The sequence below is a fragment of the Canis lupus genome, chromosome 1 (genome assembly GCF_011100685.1).
Source record: "Canis lupus familiaris isolate Mischka breed German Shepherd chromosome 1, alternate assembly UU_Cfam_GSD_1.0, whole genome shotgun sequence".
NCBI lineage: Eukaryota > Metazoa > Chordata > Mammalia > Carnivora > Canidae > Canis > Canis lupus.
Window position 1 is genome coordinate 74267328 of NC_049222.1, and position 20929 is coordinate 74288256.

Genomic DNA, 20929 nt, shown 5'->3' on the forward strand with positions numbered 1-20929 from the left:
AGTATTATATTTTAGATTTATGATGCATTCTGAGTCAACTTTTTTTGCCTATGTCTGTCCAAATGTTCTTGGACCACTGTTGAAAAGGATACCATTTCTCCACTGATTTGCCTTTGTGTTTTGACAAAAATAACTGATCATTTAATAACTGATCAGTTGATCATGTTAACTAATAAAGAAATATATAACACAGTACTATATAATAAAGGACTGATTAAAGGATAAGACTTATTGGCTTTCCTCTTGGTTCCACAGATCCATTTTGCCAACACCATACCTCTCCTGCAGTCATGTAGTTGAGTTCCCCAACTTTGCTCTTTTTTGCACCACTGTTTTGGCTATTCTAGTTCCTCTGCCTTTCCTTATAAATTTTAGAATCAGTCTTTGACATCTACAAAAATCCTGCTATGATTTTGATTGAGACTGCTCTGTATCTGTAGATCAATTTTGGGAAGAACTAACTTTTTAGAAATATTAAGTCTTCCAATCCATAAACCAGATATATCTTTTCATTTATTTAGGTTTTTGTTTTCTTTAACCAGTACTTCATAGTTTTTTAGCATACAGGTTCTATAAATAGGTGTTAGTTTCTACCTAAGTATTTAGTTTTTTGTGTTGTACATAGTACTGTTTTTAAATTTTTGTTTTCCCATTGTTCATTACAAATATATAGAAATACAACTGCTTTTCGTATATTGATCTCATCTCCTGTGTTCTTCTTAAATGCACCCATCTGGTCTAGGAACATCTTTGTAGATTCCTTGACATTTTATATAGAAAATAATGTCTGTAAAAAAAGTATTTTTTCCTTTTTCAACTGTATGGTTTTTTTCCTGCCTTTTTTCACTGGCTAAAATTGCCAATACAGCTCTCCCTCAACTATGTCCCAATAAACCCAGTGTAAGTTGAAAATAATCTACGTTGCAATGAATTTATTTAATACATCTAACATATTGAATATCATACCTAGCCTAGCCTACTTTAAACATGCTCAGAGCACTTAAATTGGCCTACTGGGGGCAAAATCATCTGACACATAGCTTATTTGATAATGAAGTGTGAATATCTTCTGTAATTTATTGAATAATATAGTGAAAGTGAAAAGCAGAATGGTTATATCTGTTTACCCTTGTGATCATGTAGCTGAGTGGGAGTTGTGGCTCGCTAGTCATGACCAGCATCATAACAGAGTATTACACTGCATAATGCTAGCCCAGGAAAACATCAAAATTCAAAATATGGGGCATGGTTTCTACTAAATGTATAGTGCTTTCATATCATCCATAAAGTTTATAATCATAAGTTGAACCCTCTTAAGTCATGAACTATCTGTACGATGTTGAATAAGAGTGGGACTCTTTACTCCCCATCTTAGGAGAAAAGGATTTAATCTTTCATCATTAAGTATGATGTTAGCTACAGACTTTTTGTACATACCCTTTATCAGGTTAAGGAAGTTTTTTTCTATTCCTAGTTTTGCTGAGAGTTTTTATCATGAATGGGTGTTGAATTATGTCAAATGCTTTTCTTCAATCTGCTGAGACTTTAGATTGTATGGTGGATTACACCAACTGATTTTTGAATGTTGAACCAGGCTTGCATTCTTGGGATAAAACCAACTTGGTCATGATATATTATCTTTTTTTATATACTGCTGAATTTGAATATGATAATACTTTAAGGTTGTTCTATCTATGCTCATAATATGTCTACAATTTTCCATGCTTTAATGTCTTTGTTGGGTTTTGCTACTGAGATATTGCTGACTTATAAGTATTGTTGTTTCTTCTATTTTCCGGAAGAGATTGTATAGAATTGACCTGGAATTTTCTTTGTTGGAAAGTTTTAAGCTATGAATTCTGAATTCAATTTCTTTAATAGATACAAGATCATTCAAGTTATATCTTTGTGAGTTTTGGTAGTGTCCTTCAAGAAACTGGTCCATTTCATCTCTGTTTTTGAATTTATGGACATAAGAGTTGTTTAGAATATTTCCCATATATCCTTTTGGGGACTGTAGTAATAATACTCTTTTTCATTTCTGATACTGCTCATCTGTACCTTCTTTATTTCTTGTTCTATCTGGTTAGAGGTTCTTCAATTTTATTGATTTTTTTTTTTGTTTTTTAAAGGCTCAGTTATTTTTAAAGTATTGTTTATTTAAGTAGTCTCTACACCCAGCAGGGGGCTTGAATTCAACGGGAGATCAAGAGTCACATGCTCTTCTAACTGAGCCAGTCAGGAGCCCCTTTATTGATATTTTCAAAAGAACTAAGTTTTTGGTTACATCAATTTTCTTTACTGTTTATCAATGTTTCCTATTTTACTGATTTCTGCTTTTATCTTTGGTATTTCCTTTCTTCTGCTTGCTTTGAGTTTCATTTGTTTTTTTTTTTTTTTTTTTTTAAGTAGAAGCTTAAATTATTCAGGCTTTTCTTTTAAAATTTTAACTCAAGTATAGCTAACATACAGTATTATAATTAGTTTCAGGTGTATAACACAGTGATTCAATAATTTTATACACTGTAAAATTCTCACCATGGTAAGTGTAGTTAACCATCGTCACCAAATTCATTACAATATTTTTGACTATAGTCCCATGAGGTACTCTTCATCCCTGTGACTTATTTATTTTATAACTGGAAGTCTGTACCTCTTAATCCCCTTCACCTATGTCACCCATCCTCCCCAAACTCCAATCCCACTGGTGACCACCTTCTTTTTCTCATATAAACATTTAATTTTGTAAATTTTCCTCAAAGCACTTCCTCAATTATATCCCAAAGATTCTGTAGGTTATATTTTCATTTTCATTCAGTTCAAAATATTTTGTAATTATCCTCAAGATCTCCTCTTTGGCTCACGAGTTTTGCTTAGAAATGTGTTAATTTCCAAATATACTGAAAATTCCAAAAATCTTTGTTATTGATTTACCAGTTTAAGTCCAAAATAGAGAGCATACTTTGTATGATTTTAATCGTTTTAAATTAAGGTTTGTTTTACAGCCCAGGATATGATCTTGATGAATGCCTACAATACTTCTAATCACAAAAATGTAACATTAACTGTTGAATATCCTTTAAAAGCATCTACTTTTGTTCCAGCAATCAATAAAACAATGTTAACATATAAAATTTGATGTTTAAAAAAGTATTACAATACTAAATAGAACTCACTTGCAATAGAGATCTTGAAAGAACACAAGGTGATTGTTCACTAAATTCACAGAAAAAATCCTGATACACAGAGAAAAAATAATGTCATTAACAGATTTAATAAAAGCTGGAAATGTTTGTATATAGCACGTCATTTTTGTCAGAATTCTGAAAATCATATACTACCAGAGTTAAAATAGGACAAAGCGCTAAGGATCATTTCTATAGGAATTGTCTTAATTGTATCAATGGGACAATGGATGATTTTTGAGACTTTTTATTAATTGACCAAAAGTACAACTGTGTGGATACCAATATTAAATTTGCACACTATGAAAATAATAGCATTAATAATAATTTGCTGACAGCAGAGGTTTACTTCCTACTTCACAGAAATAAATACCAAGTAACCAGGCCAAGTGGATTTATGTAACTGTTCCTGATTCTTCTGACATCCAAGATATGCTTAGAAAACTATATATGGGTTTATACATAGATAAAAGAAAAAAGGTAAGAAAATATACTACAATGTTAACTTCAGTAGATTATAGTAGTTATTATTTTCATATTTTTCTGTATTTTCCAGACTCATGATCCTCAATTTAAATGAGGGCTCTTCTAAAACTTATCAAATTTCTCTAGACAATTCACTTTTTTCACAATTAACTTTTATACTCTGCTCACACTTCTCAAAGTAAATGTTCTCTAGTATAGATGTCCTCCCACTTAACATTGCAAAAAAAATTAAGTCATCTACCAACAGGAAATCCCTCCACTTCTGGCTCTAAACGTTATCTAACATTTGTACTCTGCTTCTTTGCTTGCCCACTTCAACAACGGAAGCCCTCTATTTGTATTACAGACTCCATTCCTTCTATTCTTTTCAGGAACATTACACATTGTCAATAATCCATCCTTATCTAGATATTTAAGTTCTCCCTTTATTCCAGATCCTCCCATTTATATTTATGTAGTCAATTTCCTCCAGTTTGAAAAAGAAACTGTTACATGCTCCACATTTCTCTCTCCACTGTTCCCTTCTCAGCCAGACTTTCTGAAAGAGTTGACTGAACCGTCGTCTCTATCCAAAGGCCCCTCCGTCATCAACACATGCTAGTCTAGTTTTTTGCTCTAGGCATCACGGTCCTCTAATACCACATCAAACCAACATTTGTTGTGACCTTATTCACTTCTTTCATCTGACTTCTCAGCAGTATTTGACAGGACTTCATTCTGGTAAAATAAAACCTTTCATGAGTTTCTTCCTTTGTGGCCACTTCTCGGGTCTGCTCTGGGGTTCAAAGTTTAGTTCCAGATTATTTTCTTTTCTCAAGCTATATGCTTTTTCCCTTACAATCTTCTCCACACTCATGCTTTGATATATCCAAATTACATATCTAGCACAGATTTCTAAACTCTATCCATATAGTATCTATTCAATATCTCTGCATATCTCAAAGGCACCTCAAATTCAGCTTCACTACGACTCTCAGCTGACTAAAGGTCTTTGAGAGTTTCCCCGTTTGAACAGCATCACAACGTATCAAGATTTGCCAGTTGGAAATTCAGAGACCTTCCTGAGAGCTCTCTCATGCCCCATATTTAATTCAACAACAACAAGCTATCAATTTTTGTTCATACACAGTTTGAACTCTGACAAGCCACATCATCTCCCTGCCATCCTTCTAACTCAAGTTACCATCCTCTCTCCCTTGGACTGCAGTATGGTTTCTTAATTTATCTCCCTATGTCTACTGTGGTCCCTTACACCATGTCGTCTCTATATGGCTGCAAATTGTTAATTCAGTTTCTTTTTTTTTTTTCCTTAAGATTTATTTATTTATTTATTTATTTATTTATTTATTTATTTATTTATTTATTTATTTATTTATTTATTTATTTATTTATTTATGATAGACACACAGAGAGAGAGAGAGAGGCAGAGACACAGGCAGAGGGAGAAGCAGGCTCCATGCCGGGAGCCCGATGCGGGACTGGATCCCGGGACTCCAGGATCGCGCCCCGGGCCAAAGGCAGGCGCCAAACCACTGAGCCACCCAGGGATCCCCTAATTCAGTTTCTTAATTGCCCCACCCATATTGATCTTGCATGAAGTTTGAACGTGAAAATGCATAAACATGCAGAGCATAAACTATAGAGTCATAACTGACATTTTGGTATTTGTTATTCCAATCTTTTTAAAATTGAATTTGCCTGTTTCTGATAAATACTTCTCTGTGTGACAATGTATAAAATAGATAATATATTCTGAAACATAATTTGACATCCATAAACATTTCCCTGTGTCAGTATTTTCCTCTAACATGCTTTGTAATGTCAGTATGGCATATATTCTACACATACTATATATAGGATGGTAGTGTCAGTAGTGGGCATTTAAACTGTTTTCAGTTTTTCTTTTTTTTTTTTTTTTTAAGATTTTATTTATTCATGAGAGACACAGAAAGAGAGAGGCAGAGACATAGGCAGAGGGAAAAGCAGGCTCCATGCAGGGAGCCCAATGTGGGACTCAATCCCGTAACTCCAAGATCACACCCGGACCCGAAGGCAGACGCTCAACTGCTGAGCCACCCAGGCGTTCCTGTTTTTAGTTTTTCAAGATTACAAATGATGATGAACCAAATACCTCTTTAGTTCATCTTTGCATATATCTTAGATGATTTTCTTAATGCTAAATCTCTAGAATGGGAGTTGCTGGATCAGGCTATATACATTTTTAAGACTTTTGAGAGGCACAGCCACAGAAGTACAGTAGAACAACTATTTCCCTCCAAGATTAAGTATTACTGTACTTTTCAATCAAGTTGTTATAAATTGTATTTCTTCAATTACTAGTAAGATTGTACATTTTTCCTGTTTACTTCTTTTTCAGTGTGTGTGCTCATGTCCATTCCCAATTTTCCAGAGATGATTTATCTTGGATATAAGCACACCTTATAATCTGGCACTTTATCCTAATCGTAACAGGTTTCTTATACAAAACCATCAAATATTTGGTCCCCTCTCTTCTCTAACTTTAATCTTCTCAATTCTTGGCCTTAGCCACATTCCCCCACTACCACCACCTATTCCTGTCCCAACTGTTCCAGGGATCCAGACTCTTCCCCTTCTATGCCCTCTTTATGTTCAGTGCTGGCAGTCCAGGTCAGGCTCTCCCAGCCCCCTCTATTTATTGTGTGTGTCATTCAGCATTCACCTCCCTGACAAGGCAATCCATAACCCTCTGCCAAAAGAGAAAATTCCAACTGTTGCATTATTTTTTCTTATTCCAATTCACACTGATGGTCTTCTAAAATCCTACAATTAATCTGAATACAAATATATATTCATGTAACAATTAAGAATCCAAAAAGAATGTGACATAAGATTAAAAGCTCTATTCTAATTCCACATATGCCACTAACCAATCATCTAAATTTGGTAACAAGCCCTCTAATTCTTACTTTGTTTAGCTGTACAATGAACTGCAAAATGAACTAGGTTATGTCTATGATCTTTCCTATCTTTAAGATTCTATGGTTCTTAAGACAGAATAAGAACAAAACTACCAAAAAGAAAGCAAACAGAAATGAGGTAATAAAGATACAATCATGAAAGTTTCACTAAGGAATGAAGACTTAAGCTGGGCTTAAATGACAAAGAATTAGAAGGCAAAATAAAGTTATTACAAGAAAGAGCACAAACAAAAGCACAAATCTTTGTTGACCATCTACATCTCAGTCTGATGCTCAAATTCTAGGAATGTAAGCAAGGTATTTCATCAGCTCAAGGAATCCAGGTACAGAAGCAACCTGGAACCAGCAAGGAAAACCTCACATAGAAAATGACATGGGCTGGGAATTATCTGCCGCTATATAAAATTGTATGAAATAAATTAGTGTAATTATGTCTAAATAACAACACTATTATTTTGCATATCTTCTACCTTCGTAACCTTTATAGACATTGCTTTTTTGTACTTTAATCTATGCAGAAAAGTAACCAAAAATATGTAAAAATGGCAAATTGAATTTAAATAAAATATATTAAAACATATGTAAAAATGTATATACTCTTTCACCCAGCAACTTCATGGTTTGGGAATTTACCTTAAGGAAGAAGGAAGCAGACAATATGAAGGTTCACCTACAGAGATGCTCATTTTAGTAGTTTATAACAGTAAAACACTGAAAATGACCTAAACGTAATTCCATATGAATGGACTAGAAAAAAACTGTGATATATGCTTACAATTGAATATCATGTAGCTATTTAAATAATGTAGAAAAATGTGTACTCATTGACATAAAAAGAAAGATATTCATGATACAGAGATTAGTGATAGAAGCAGGCTACAAACAACATGATCTATTTTTTTGTATAAAAGTATACATTTATGTGTTTATGTATATATGGATATGCCTATATATGTGTACACACCCACACACACCCACACGCATATTTATGTATAAAAAGTTTTGAAGACAGAATCCAGGGTTTAAATCCCCATTCTTAAAACTTGGGTGAATTATCTAAACTTTAGTTTTTTTAATCTCTAAGATGGATAATATACAATCCTTAAGAAGATTAAATAGAAACAAATAGACAACACACATACAACACTTAATTCCCGGCTATCAAGGAAAATAAGTAAGCAATATTATTTACCTGAGACAGCTTCTAAAAAGTGATAAACTATTCTGTTGTTCAATCAAAATCATATTCCAGAAGAGAGATTTGTACTTACCAGGATACAATGCAAATTTGTTAAATTGACCACTTCACAAACAGTTTTTATTCTATCTATCAATCTTGCAAAATAGTTGACCATTTCTTCCCTTTTAATTATTTTTGCATATCGAGGGAAGGTAGGTGGAAGTAGCCTCTGGTTAACAAGGGGCTCAAAACCCATCATAATTGGATGATCTAAAAAGGAAAAATAAGGAAGATTTTCAATGCTTCACTGCATCTTAAATTTCAAATACTAAGAAATATAAAAAGAGAAACGCCAATTTCAAAAGCATCTTCAAATTCTTGTCACAGTATTGTCTAAATGAATTTTATAGTTTACAAACATCTATACATGTGCATTTTAAAAACGAGATAAACAGATTTAATAGCCTAAAAGTTGTACTTCCCACCTACATGGAACTGATAACAGTGACAGAAAGGGGTTGCTAAAATTAACCATAAGCTAAAAGTGGGACAGAAAGGGGTTGCTCAAAATTAACCATAAGCTAAAAGTGGGACCAAAAAAGTGAATATATTTCCTTAAAAAAAAAAAAAAAGCAATGCTGTAACCATGAGATTAACCATCTCATGAGAAAACCATGAGATTGCAGAGAAAAAGGTAAAATGGGATGTCTTCCCTTCAATCACTTAACAGTATAATCAACTCAAACTCAGTTACATAATAACATAAAACAGAGAACAGTCCATGCCCCAACCTCATGAGTCTGGAATACATTTGGTACTGACATTAATTATAGAAGAGTGCTTTAAAATATAAATAACCTTTTATAAGAGACCTAAGGGTGATCTCCTCTTTCCCACACTCTGTCCACTGTGACCTCACTTTTCACACTAGTGCAAGACTCCAAAGTAAGTTTCTTTCAATTTGAAATCTAAAATGAACAAGTATATGAAATGAGAAGTGATTAAGAATCTGGGAATTGAGGTTCTCTTGTTATACTACAAAGAGGCTATAAACCAAAAATAAATAAAATGGCTTCAGATGTTACTGAAAGATAAAATTAAGCTAAGTATGGGGTGCCTGAATGGCTCAGTCTGTTAAGCATTCAAACTCCTGATTTCAGCTCACGTCATGGTATCAGGGTTGTCAGAGTGAACCCTGCCTCAGGCTCCACTCTGGGTGTGGGGCCTGCTTAAGATTCTCTCCCTTAGATCCTCCCCCCGCTAAAAAAAGTTAAGTTAAGCAGGTGTCATTATTAAGAATGAAAAGACTGGTATTTAACCAAATTATAATAATGCTCTTGTGACATATGTAATTATTCCTAAAGATCAAACAAATAAAGATGCCCCCTAAGCTTCTTGGTCTTCTTCTTCTTCTCTGTACTTAAGTCCTTCCTGGTTGAAGTTATGTATTCTTATACAAATTCCAATTTAACTCATGCTTTCCAGGCTAAAATCATTAGCCCAGAATCCTCCTTCTGGGCTCCAAACCGGAATTCTAACTGCATAATGGACATTTCTACCTTGGTACCCTATATCATCTCAAAAGGCACATGTCTAAAAACTACCATTATCTTGTCCCAAACACTGCTACTCCTTATATTCCTTATATTCCCTTTCTCAATAAAATGACCGACAGCCCTTGCAATTGCTTAGGCCAGAAACCTCCTTGTCTGATTTATTCAGTGCATAAGTCTTAAAAGTATTCTACATCCTAACATCCACTGACCACCCCCCCTTCGCTTATACTGTCATTGCAAAAGCCTAACTCATTCCCCTAAGCTGAATACTCCCTCCTTAATTCTGTACACTGCCATCTCAATTGTTTTATCTAAATGACAATGTGATTTCATTCCACTAATCCAAAAATTTGTTGGTTCCCTATTTTATACAGTACAAGATCACTGCTAAGGCACTGGATGGTACTTTAAAATTCCTGCCACTCCTATAGAAAAAAAAAAATCTGTACTCCAACGAAAAACTATGCACTGTCAGATTGATTCAAGGCAGCTATTTTACAAATCTATAAACTTTAGGTAACTAACAGAAGACATGCAAATTCTGTCCTGGCAGAGATTCACCTGACTTCCTCCCAACTCTACAGAAGAGTTTTGCCTCCACGTATAATTTCAGTATTCCAATGCTCCAGGTAAATTTGAAAAATTTTAAAAGATTTTTATTTATTTGAGAGAGAGTGTGAGAGAATGAAAGACAAAGAGAGAGAAAAAGAGAGAGAACATACACAAGCGAGGGGGAGGGGCAGAACAAGAAGCAGGCTCCCCAACAACCAAAGAGCCTGACATGAGGTCTGATCCCAGGACCCTTGGATCATGACCTGAGCCAAAGCAGATGCTTAACTGACTGAGCCACCCAAGCTTCCCTAACTTTGAATGTTTTAAAACTTCATGTCTAGTTATTTCACTGACTTCAACAAAATCCTTAACACATATTCATTTTTATATCTGTATGAGAGTCACAGTTTTAACTTTTTTCTGAGTCACCTTTAAACATGCTCCACTTCCTAAGCACCTAAGCTATAACCAAGCCCACTGACTTACAAGTATCATGATCTCTTATGCCTCTTTATTTATTCACTATTTGCTCTGCCTATAAAATCTACACCTATTCTTAGCCTGAGAGACCTACTATAGCTTGGATTCCCTCTTATGCTTGGAACCCCCTGAGTACTGTGTATATATACTGCTACACTATCCATGTGAGATTACATGAATTCTCCCTCAGCTCTTTTGAAAGAGAAGAACTGGCTTGTGTCCTGAACACCTAAATGCCTGGCTCATAAAAGACACTGGATACATGTTTCGTGAATGACAAGATTTCATACTCAAAATAAAATGAAAGACTGTTACCAGTATAACAAAACAGTCTGAATTTCTGATTTATAACCTTTCATTTAAGGTAAGTGTTGCAATGAGGATTCTGTAAGAAGTTTCTTTACCATACCAATATGAATACATTTTGGGCTTTAATGATAAATGCACAGAATCTAAATACTCAAATACTATATTATCTTTATTTTCCCTGAAAGCACTCTAATTTTCATCTAAAAGTATTACCCAGAAATATTCTCTTATTCTTAATAGACATATCTTAAGGCTTTAAACCATAAATAGGGATCCCTGGGTGGCGCAGCGGTTTGGCGCCTGCCTTTGGCCCAGGGCGCGATCCTGGAGACCCGGGATCGAATCCCACGTCGGGCTCCCGGTGCATGGAGCCTGCTTCTCCCTCTGCCTGTGTCTCTGCCTCTCTCTCTCTCTCTCTCTCTGTGACTATCATAAATAAATAAAGAAAAAAAAATTTAAAAAAAAATAAATAAATAAACCATAAATAGAAGATACAGCTACTCATGAAAATCTATATTACCATGAAAAGTAAATATTAATGGGAAATGGGCATCAAATATATTCTACATTTTTGTACGAATTTAAACATGCAACATAAAAGGTTGCCTGATTGGTTATGCCTCTCTTGATTTTGGCTCAGGTCATGATCAGGGTTGTGGGAATGAGCCCCAAGTTGGGCTCCATGCTTAGCACAGAATCTGCTTGAGATTCTCTCTCTCCTTCTCCTTCTCCCCCTTCCCCTGCTCACACAGGCACTCTCTCTGAAATAAATTAAAAAAAGAAAGCAACATAAAACAGCATTAACACGTAAAACGAATTCAGCTGTCCTACAGACTACAGGGGTTTATAAGCAGCATTCTTGACCTACACCCGCTAGATGCCAGTAGCATCCCCTTAACTATGAAAACCAAAAATGGGTCCAGACATTGCCAAATGTCCCTGGGAGGCCCCAGTTGAGAAACACTAGTCTAGACAAATACAACAAGCAACTTTAATTCACTGTGGATAAGCTCAGGATGTAACATGACCATCTAATCCATGGAAAAATTAGATGAAAGACTGATAAGTGAAATCTAAGGAAAGACTCAAATGATAAGTTAGCAAAACACTGGTCAGGAAAAATATTCTAAGCATATCAAAGGCCTAGAGGACAGAATATGGTCCCTTTGCTTTTTTCCATGAGGAGCTCCAATTTTCCAAATTATAATTTCTCCAAACTTAGGAAGTAAAAATATATGCATATAAACAGAATGGGGACAAAGTCCCTCTGCATAAAGTTAGAAGGTATCTGTATGTTTCTCTCCATTCTCCACATATACTTAAATCACCCCCCTACAAACACCTCTCTGGACCTAATCCTTGTTAATGGTTAAAGTTATTCCTAGTAACTATTTTTAAGTCTCAGCTGTTGCTGAATCTCATACATAAGAACACTGTAACTGTCCTGTACAAGACATAATAACCTGCCTGAGCAGAGACAAACAGAAAAACTGAGATAAGAGAGACTGAAGAAGTTGCTCAGAACAGAGAATAATTGTACAGGAAAGGGGCTAAAAACCAGGCAGGAGTTTGTATCTGGTTTCATGACAACATAAACTATGAAACCTTACAAGAAGTTTTACCACACTCACATGCCTCCTGGAATAAACTGCTCTAACATTTCCCCACCCTACATTTATCTTCTCTACCACACAATTTACCTCGCCTGGCTTCTATTAAAATAACCCGAAGGGCAGTGGTTTAGGGCCACCTTCAGCCCGGGGCATGATCCTGGAGACCCGGGATCGAGTCCCACGTTGGGCTCCCTGCATGGAGCCTGCTTCTCTCTGCCTGTGTCTCTGCCTCTCTCTCCTTCTGTGTCTCTCATGAATAAATAAATAAATAATCTTTAAAATAACCCAAAGAGCCCTTACAAAATGAGTCTGAAAAGAAGAAAATTCATATCACTTTCTACCCAGAGTGAGCTTTGCTTAATCAGGTTTTCATGAATTGGACACACAGTTCAAACAAGATAACTTCTAGACTTTCTTTTGTTTTTTTATTTTTATTTTTTAAAGATTTTATTTATTTATTCATAGAGATGTAGAGAGAGAGAGAGAGAGAGGCAGAGAGAGAAGCAGGCTCCATGCAGAGAGCCTGACGTGGGATTTGATCCAGGGTCTCCAGGATCACGCCCTGGGCTGCAGGCTGCGCTAAACCGCTGCACCACCAGGGCTGCCCTAGAATTTCTTTTGAAGTTCCAACTATGCCGAAGCATAAAAAAATTATCTTGGTTTTCCAGTTAAAATACTTCAAACATACTCCTTAGTAAGAATGCCAAATAAGGATTTTCCCCTCCCACTAGCACTCTTCTAAAAATAAAATAATAGGGATCCCTGGGTGGCACAGTGGTTTGGCGCCTGCCTTTGGCCCAGGGCGCGATCCTGGAGACCCAGGATCGAATCCCACGTCAGGCTCCCGGTGCATGGAGCCTGCTTCTCCCTCTGCCTGTGTCTCTGCCTCTCTCTCTCTCTGTGTGACTATCATAAATAAATAAAAATTAAAAAAATAATAAATTAAAAAATAAAATAAAATAATAAACTATATAATTATTTGAAATTTCAAAACATTTTAAACAGCACACTGGTTTAGAGTGTTAAACAACTGGTCATTATTAACAGCAAAAAAGTTCTACAAAAGTACAAGGTTCTTGGGATATAAGATGTATAGTAACAATGTACTATAACTCAGCAAACTAAGTTATTAAAATTGATTAGATGCCAAAATAAAGATCCAGAAATGGGGGATCCCTGGGTGGCTCAGCTGTTTAGCACTTGCCTTCGGCCCAAGGTGTGATCCTAGAGTCCCAGGGTTGAGTCCCATGTCAGACTCCCTGCATGGAGCCTGCTTCTCCCTCTGCCTGGGTCTCGGCTTCTCTATCTCTCTCTCTCTGTGTCTCTCGTGAATAAATAAATAAAATCTTTTTTTTTTTTTTTTTTTTTTTTTAAAGGGAGAAGCAGAGGGAGAAGCAGGCTCCATGTAGGAGCCTGACGTGGGACTCAATCCCGAGACTCCAGAATCACACCCTAGGCTGAAGGCAGGTGCTAAACCGCTGAGCCACCCAGGGATCCCCTAAATAAATAAAAATCTTAAAAGAAAAAAAAAACATCCAGAAATGTATATCAAGAGATAGAGATGACATATCATCTTCAGACATCTCTCCCCAAGGTTACATAGGCAATTTACAGTTACATTTATTGAAAGTTTTGGATGTTCTGAAATTGGAAGGAATTCTGGAAAACAATGAAGCTGCGAAGAATTTAAGTGATTTTGCACTTCTTGACTACATTATTTCCTTTTATAAAATGTTTAACATTATTTTATGTGAAATAAGGCAGACAAAAAGGAGATATTACATGATCCCACTTATATGACGTACCAGGAATAGCCCAATTCATAGACAAAAAGTACAACAGTGGTTACTAGGAATAAGGGGGAAACGGGAAGTTATTGTTTAACTAGTATGAAGTTTCAGTTCAGGAAGATGAAAAGTTCTAGAGCTGAATAATACTGAGAGTTACATGATAATGTGAATGTACTTGATGCCACTCAATTGTACACTTAAAAATGGTTAATATAGTAAATTTTATGTCATATATATTTCACAATAAAAAACACTTACAAAAAGGCATTAAATCAAAACTGTTCAATGCAAAACGCATGGCTTCAATGAATATTCTTTCATAATCACCAATGAGAATTTGCTGTACAATATTATGTGCATATCTACATATATTGATTGTAAGATGTTTAAAGTGTACAATGTGATAATCTGATATATGTATACATCATGAAAACATAACACTCCCATCAAGTTGATTAATATATTTATCACCTCACATATTCACTGTTCTTTTCCTTTGGTGAGAACATTTAAGTTCTATTTTCTCAGCAAATTTCAATTACACATGCAGTAGGTTTTTGGAGGTTTTTGTTTTTAAAAGATTTACTTATTTGAGAGAGCAAGCAAGCATGTGAACACAAGCAGTAGGTGGGGACAGAGGGAAAGGGAGAAGCAGCTCCTTGCTGAGCAGTGAGCCCGATGTGGGGCTGCATCCCAGGACCCTGAGATCATGACCTGAGCTGATGGCAGATGCTTAATCAACTGAGCCACAGTGCAGTGTTATAACCTATAATTACCATGTTCATACATTTTAAGGTTCAAACCTCATAACTGAAAGTTTATACTCTTTTACCAACCTCTTCTTATTTCCCCAAGCCTCCAGCAACCATCTTTTTATTGTTCCTATGAATTCAAGTTTCTGGTTTGACTGCACTTATATGTTATATATACCATGCAGCATTTGTGTTTCTTGGGTTTATTTAACTTTGTATAATGCTCTCCAGGTTTATCCACATTGTCACAAATAACATCTTTTATTTTTTTTAAACCATATGGTATAGTAGAATTTTATAAGTATTATATATATAATATACACATTTTCTGTATCTATTCATCTATGGACAGACAGGTCATTCCTATACACTGGCTATTGTAAATAATGCTAAAAAAAGGTTTAAGCATGTGAAGAGAGACCAAAAGAAAGCAAGGATAGTTATATCACACAAAATAGACTTTAAGCCAAAGACTATAATAAAAAACAAAGACTGTCGATATATAAAAAAGGGATCAATTCATCAAGAAAATAATTATTTATGCACCAAACATAGGAACACCTAAATATATAAAACAAGTATTAACAGATCTAAACAGAGAAACAGACAACACATTAACAACAGGGGACTTTAATACCTACCTTCAACAATGGATAGATGATCCAGGCCAAAAAAAAAAAGTCAGTAAGGAAACTGTATAGGTGAGCTATAAATAGACCCTAACAAGAAATACACAAAACATTTCATACAACAGCAGCAGAATGCACATTCTTCTTAAGTGAGTATGAAGCATTCTCCATGACAGATCAAATAATAGGTCACCAAACAAATCTTAGCACATTTAGGAAGACAAACCACACCAACCAACTATCTTTTCTGACCACAACAGTATGAACTAAAAATCAATAGGAAGAAAGCTGGAAATTTACAAATATGTGGAAACTAAACAACCAATAGGTCAAATAAAAAAATACCTGGAAACAAATGAAAATAGAAACACAATATACCAAAACCTACAAGATACTGCAAAAGCATTTCTGAGAGAGAAATTTATAAGGAAAAATTCATATATTAAATCAGAAAGATCTCAAATACACAACCTAACTTTACACACCTCAAGGAACTAGAAAAAGAACAAACTAAGCCTAAAGTTAGCAGAAAGAAAGAAATAATAAAGATCAGAGTGGAAATAAACAGAGACCCTCCTCCCCCCCAAAAGGAAAGATCAATGAAGAGCTGGTTTTTGAAAAGATAAATAAAATGGACAAATGTTTAACTATAATCTATTTTTTAAATTAGAGATTTTAATCCATTTATATTTAAAGTAATAATTGATAGGTATAGGCTTATTACTATTTTGGTTTTTCTTTTTACTGTTTGTTTTTGTTTTTTTTTTAGAGAGAGGGGAGGGGCAGAAGGAGAGGAAGAAAGATAATCTTAACAGGCTCCATGCCCAGCAGGGCTTGATCTCACTACCAAGATCATGAACTGAGCCAAAATCATAATGGACTGAGCCACCAAGACACTGACCAACTCCCTTTAATTTTGTTAATTTTGTACTGATCATTTTGTAAATTCCTTTTTCCTTCTCTTGTTCTCTTTCATTGCTATTTGGCAATTTTCTATAGCAGTATGCTCTGAATTACTTTCTCTTTACATTCTGTATTTGTACTGTTTTTCTTTTGTGATTACAAGACTTGCATTAAAACATACTAAGTATTTTAAGCTGATAACTTCAAACACATAAAAAAGCTTCCTCTCCCCCCCCCCCCCCATATTTTGCTCACGATGTCATAATCTCCATCTTTAAAAAAAAAAAAAAAGATTTACTCATTTGACAGAAAGAGAGACGGAGCATAAGCAGGGGGAGATGGAGAGGGAGAAGAAGACTCCAACTGAGCAGGGAGCCTGATATGAGGCTCGATCCTGGGATCATGACCTGAGCCAAAGGCAGATGCTCAAGTGACTGAGCCACCCAGGTGCCCCTTTTATCTTTTAATTTTCATACTAGAGTCATAATTGATTTATTCACCACCATTATAACACTAGAGTTTTCTGAATGTATTTACTTTTACCAATATTACATACTTTTACACATTTTCCTGCTACTAATTAGCAACCTTTCATTTCATCTTAACTCCCCTGAACATTTCTTGTGAGGGTGGGTCTGGTGATGATGAACTCCCTCAGCTTCTGCTTTTCTAGAAAACTCTCTCCTTCAATCCTGAATAACTTGGCTGGGTAAAGTGTACTTGGTTGGCATGTTTTTTGCTTATCACTTTGAATATATGAATATATGTGGCAAACGAGGTTTCTGCTCAAAAATCTACTGACAGCCTCAGGGGGGTTCACTTTCACATAACAAGTTGCTTTTCTTTTGCTGCTTTCCAGATGCTTTGTCTTTAACTTTTGACAATTTAATCATAGTATGTCTTGGTGTGGGTCTCTTTGAGTTTATCTTGTCTGTACTTCCTAGGCTTCCTGGATCGGATGTCTGTTTCTTTCCCCAGCTTAGGAAAGTTTTCAGTCAGCTATTATTTTTGTGAGCAAGCTTTCTGCTCCTTTCTCTCTTTCTCTTCTCTGGGATCCCTAGAATGTATACACTGGTCTGCTTTTATGATGGCGCCCCATAGTCCCATAAGCTATCTTTACTTTTTGAATTTTTTCTTTTCTTTCTGCTCCTCTGGATGAATTCCACTGACCTATCAAGTTTGTTTATCTTTTCTTCCACTTGATCTAGTCTGTCTGGAACGCCTCTACTGAATTTTTCATTTCAGTTATTGTATTCTTCAGCTCTGTGATTTCTTTTTGGTATTTGATCTATTTTCTATGTCCTTGTTGAAATTCTTACTTTAGTCATGCATTGCATCCTCACTATGATGAAAATCTTTGTGACTGTTATTTTAACCTATCAATTAGGTAAATCACTTTTCTCTGTACCAAGACCCATCAGTGTCCCAAAGAGAAGAATCAGTCAGTACCTAGATGCAAACTGGTTAGAAGCTGGATCCCCACACAGTAGATGGGAATGTCTGTAGTTAGGATGCCTTCAGGGAAAAAACTGAAAGATAGGCATATCTGCCTAATCCCTTTATGGCTAAGCCTGGGTGTATAGTTGCTACACCGATTAAAAACTTTATCTTTGGGACAGCTGGGTGGCTCAGTGGTGGAGTGTCTGCCTTCCACTCAGGGTGTGATCCCGGAGTCCCAGGATTGAGTCCCACATCAGGCTCCCTGTAGAGAGCCTGCTTCTCCCTCTGCCAATGTCTCTGCCTCTGTCTCTCTCATGAATAAATAAATAAAATCTTTAAAAAACTGTATCTTTGCTACATTACTGTGGGACATGTAGATACAACCTCATTGACATTAGAGACAGGCTTGTCCCCCAAGTGGCAGCTGCAGAAGCCTGGGCACCAGATATGTGTACAAGTGCCATCCCAGGAGATACTGGTAACTGGTTTTTATTACTGAAGCAGGCTAGAGGGAGAAGGTGGCAGAAGAGGTGCCTGCTGGTTTCCCCAGTCTTTGGGGAAGAACTCAGCCAGCCTCTGGATGCCTGCTAAATTGTTAAGACAGCAGCTTTAAAGTACCTAGATAAACCTATTTCAGGGATAGACTAATTCTGTGCTGAGCCCTGTAGCGATAGTCCATTAAGAATTGTTTTGTTTGCTAGACTCATGAATGGAAGCTCCTTTAACTAACAGACCTAGGCAATCTGGGTCTCGTCCCTCAGGTGGTATCTGCAAAAGCTAGGATGCAGATATGCATACAATCTCCTTCTAGGGAAATACTGGTGACTTGGAGTGGGTTGGAGGGAGTAGGTGGGCAAGGTATTCTCTAGCTTCCATGGTCTCTGGGGAGGATCCTAGCCAGCCCCTCGTGCCTACTAAATTAGAAGCTTGGCCCTCAGGTAGCAACTTTTAAAGAGTACAAATAAATCTCACAAACCTATTAAGAATTGCTTCTTTGTTTGCTATAGTCTTGTGGGTCTTGTCAACATAAGACCTGTTGGCTTTCAGAGGTAGGTATTTTAGGTGGTTGTCCCTCTAGAGGGAGTCCTAAAAGTTGGGGTGCTAGATGTGATGTCCAAATTTTTTATTTTTCAGGTACAGGCTGGGAGTTGGGGTTTCTGTTCCAATTGTATTATGCTGTTTTGGGGGTGGGAGTCATGATGAGACTATGTCTCAGCCTTCCCTACCTTTTTTTTTTTGTTCTAAGATTTATTTATTTATGAGAGAGAGAGAGAGAGAGGGAGAAAGAGCACATTCATGCAACTGCAGGGGAGAGGGGCAGAAGGAGAGAATTTAAAGCAGATTCCTCACTGAGCACTGAGCCCACACAGGGCTCAATTTCACAACCTTTGAGATCACAACTTGAGCCAAGACCAAGAGTTGAACGTTCAACAGACTCAGCCACCCAGGCGCCCCCCTTTCCTGTTTTAATGTATTTTCCCATCTGTCTGATGTATAGCACTTGTTCAGCTAATTTTCAGATCTCATTCAGAGAGAAGTATTGTGTGTAGCTGCACATTTATTTAGTAGTGTGTCCATGGGAGGAAAGGAGCCTCCAACATCACCATCTTGGTCAACTCCCACTCCCTAGTCATTTTAGTGGACAGTGATTTTAGGAAGTAAGGTCTGGATGTTACGTGTTTTCACTGCTATTGGTGTATCACTGCTCCCAGGTTCTCTAGATGACAGAACCAAAAAATGTTATGACACATTTCTGTATCAATCTATGCATATTAAAAACTGAATTTATTCCCATACCTTTAATTTCAATTCAATACTGTAGAGTTCAATCTACTTTTCTCCCTTTCTAGAAATTAGCATAACTCCCTGAGAAACATTGGCACACATGGTTCTCAACACATTTTTAAATATGATCAATTCCACTGTATGTAATCAATGTTTGTAATAGTTTCTAAGGCTGTTGTAACAAATTATCGCAAACTGGATGAAAACAATAGACATTTATTACAATTTTGAAAGCCCGAAGTTTAGGTATCAGTTTCATGGGCTGAAATCAAGGGCAACACTCCACTCAAAGGCTCTAAGAGAAAGTTTGTTCATTGTTTCTTCCAGTTTCTGTGGCTATTGGTATTCCTTGGCCTGCTCATGCCAATCTCTACCTTGGTCTTCACATCATCTTCTCCTCTTACCTGTGACCAATCTCTCCCTCTCTTTTGAGGATACCTAAATAGCACTTGGAGCCCACCCAGATAATCTAAGATTATCTCATCAAAATATCCTTACTTACTTACATATAAGGTTAGGACCTTGATGCTTAGGGCTATTACTCAGCCCATTACAATCTCCTACCAGTGACATCTACCTCCCTTACATAGATGTGCTCTCACCTTATTTAGGTTCTGACATGCCAAGTCATCATAATGCCTACCTTGTTTGGGCTCTTACACTTCATGCCAGGCCACTCTTCTAGAGATGCCTCCTTACCCCATTTGAGCTCTGAAACTCCACACCAGATCACCTTTATGTACAGATACCTTTCCTCAACCTGTTTCCGCTCAGGTTGAAAAAAGGTTCTCCTTTTTTCGCCAGAGCCATCTTTCCTTTCTGACACCTTCATTTTGCTGCTTAAGCAGATATTCAATTCTGGGCTATCCTCCTGTGCAGATGGCTCTCTTCACCCCACTTCTATTCTGACATCCTACACTTGGGCACCCCTCCAAAGAAACACTTTCCTCACTAGGCATAAGCTCTGAAACTCCCTCCATACAGATGCCATTGTTCCCTTGCATGGTCTCCAACAGCCAGACACATAGCTACCTCGATAGGTATACATACCTCTATCTGCCTCAGGTTCTAGCACTCCAGGTCAGGTCACATTCACATGCCCTCCTCACCCTGTCTGGGCTCCCACACGCCTTTTAGGCTATAAAACTCTGCAGTAGGCTGCTCTCCCACAGACTGCCTCCTATCCTATTTAGGCTTTTGACACACAGCACCAAGTTGCTCTGAGGAGGTCACCCTCCTGATATTGCTTAGGCTAAGGCATCCAAGGTCAGCTACTCTCTTGTAAAGACTCCTTTCTCACCTCACTTGA

At 36.6% G+C, this 20929-nt stretch overlaps 1 protein-coding gene across 8 annotated transcripts in view; it reads right to left on the reverse strand.

Annotated features, from left to right (window-relative positions):
* Nucleotides 1-20929, reverse strand: part of NAA35 (N-alpha-acetyltransferase 35, NatC auxiliary subunit) — a 107724-nt gene that overhangs the window by 24600 nt on the left and 62195 nt on the right. For all 8 annotated transcript variants that reach the window (XM_038526912.1, XM_038526919.1, XM_038526916.1 and 5 more), the window contains 2 exons: nucleotides 7903-8081; nucleotides 3177-3236 (listed from right to left, as the gene is read on the reverse strand). In XM_038526912.1, coding sequence (XP_038382840.1) covers nucleotides 3177-3236; nucleotides 7903-8081 — 239 coding nt within the window. The remainder of the gene's footprint in view (nucleotides 1-3176; nucleotides 3237-7902; nucleotides 8082-20929) is intronic.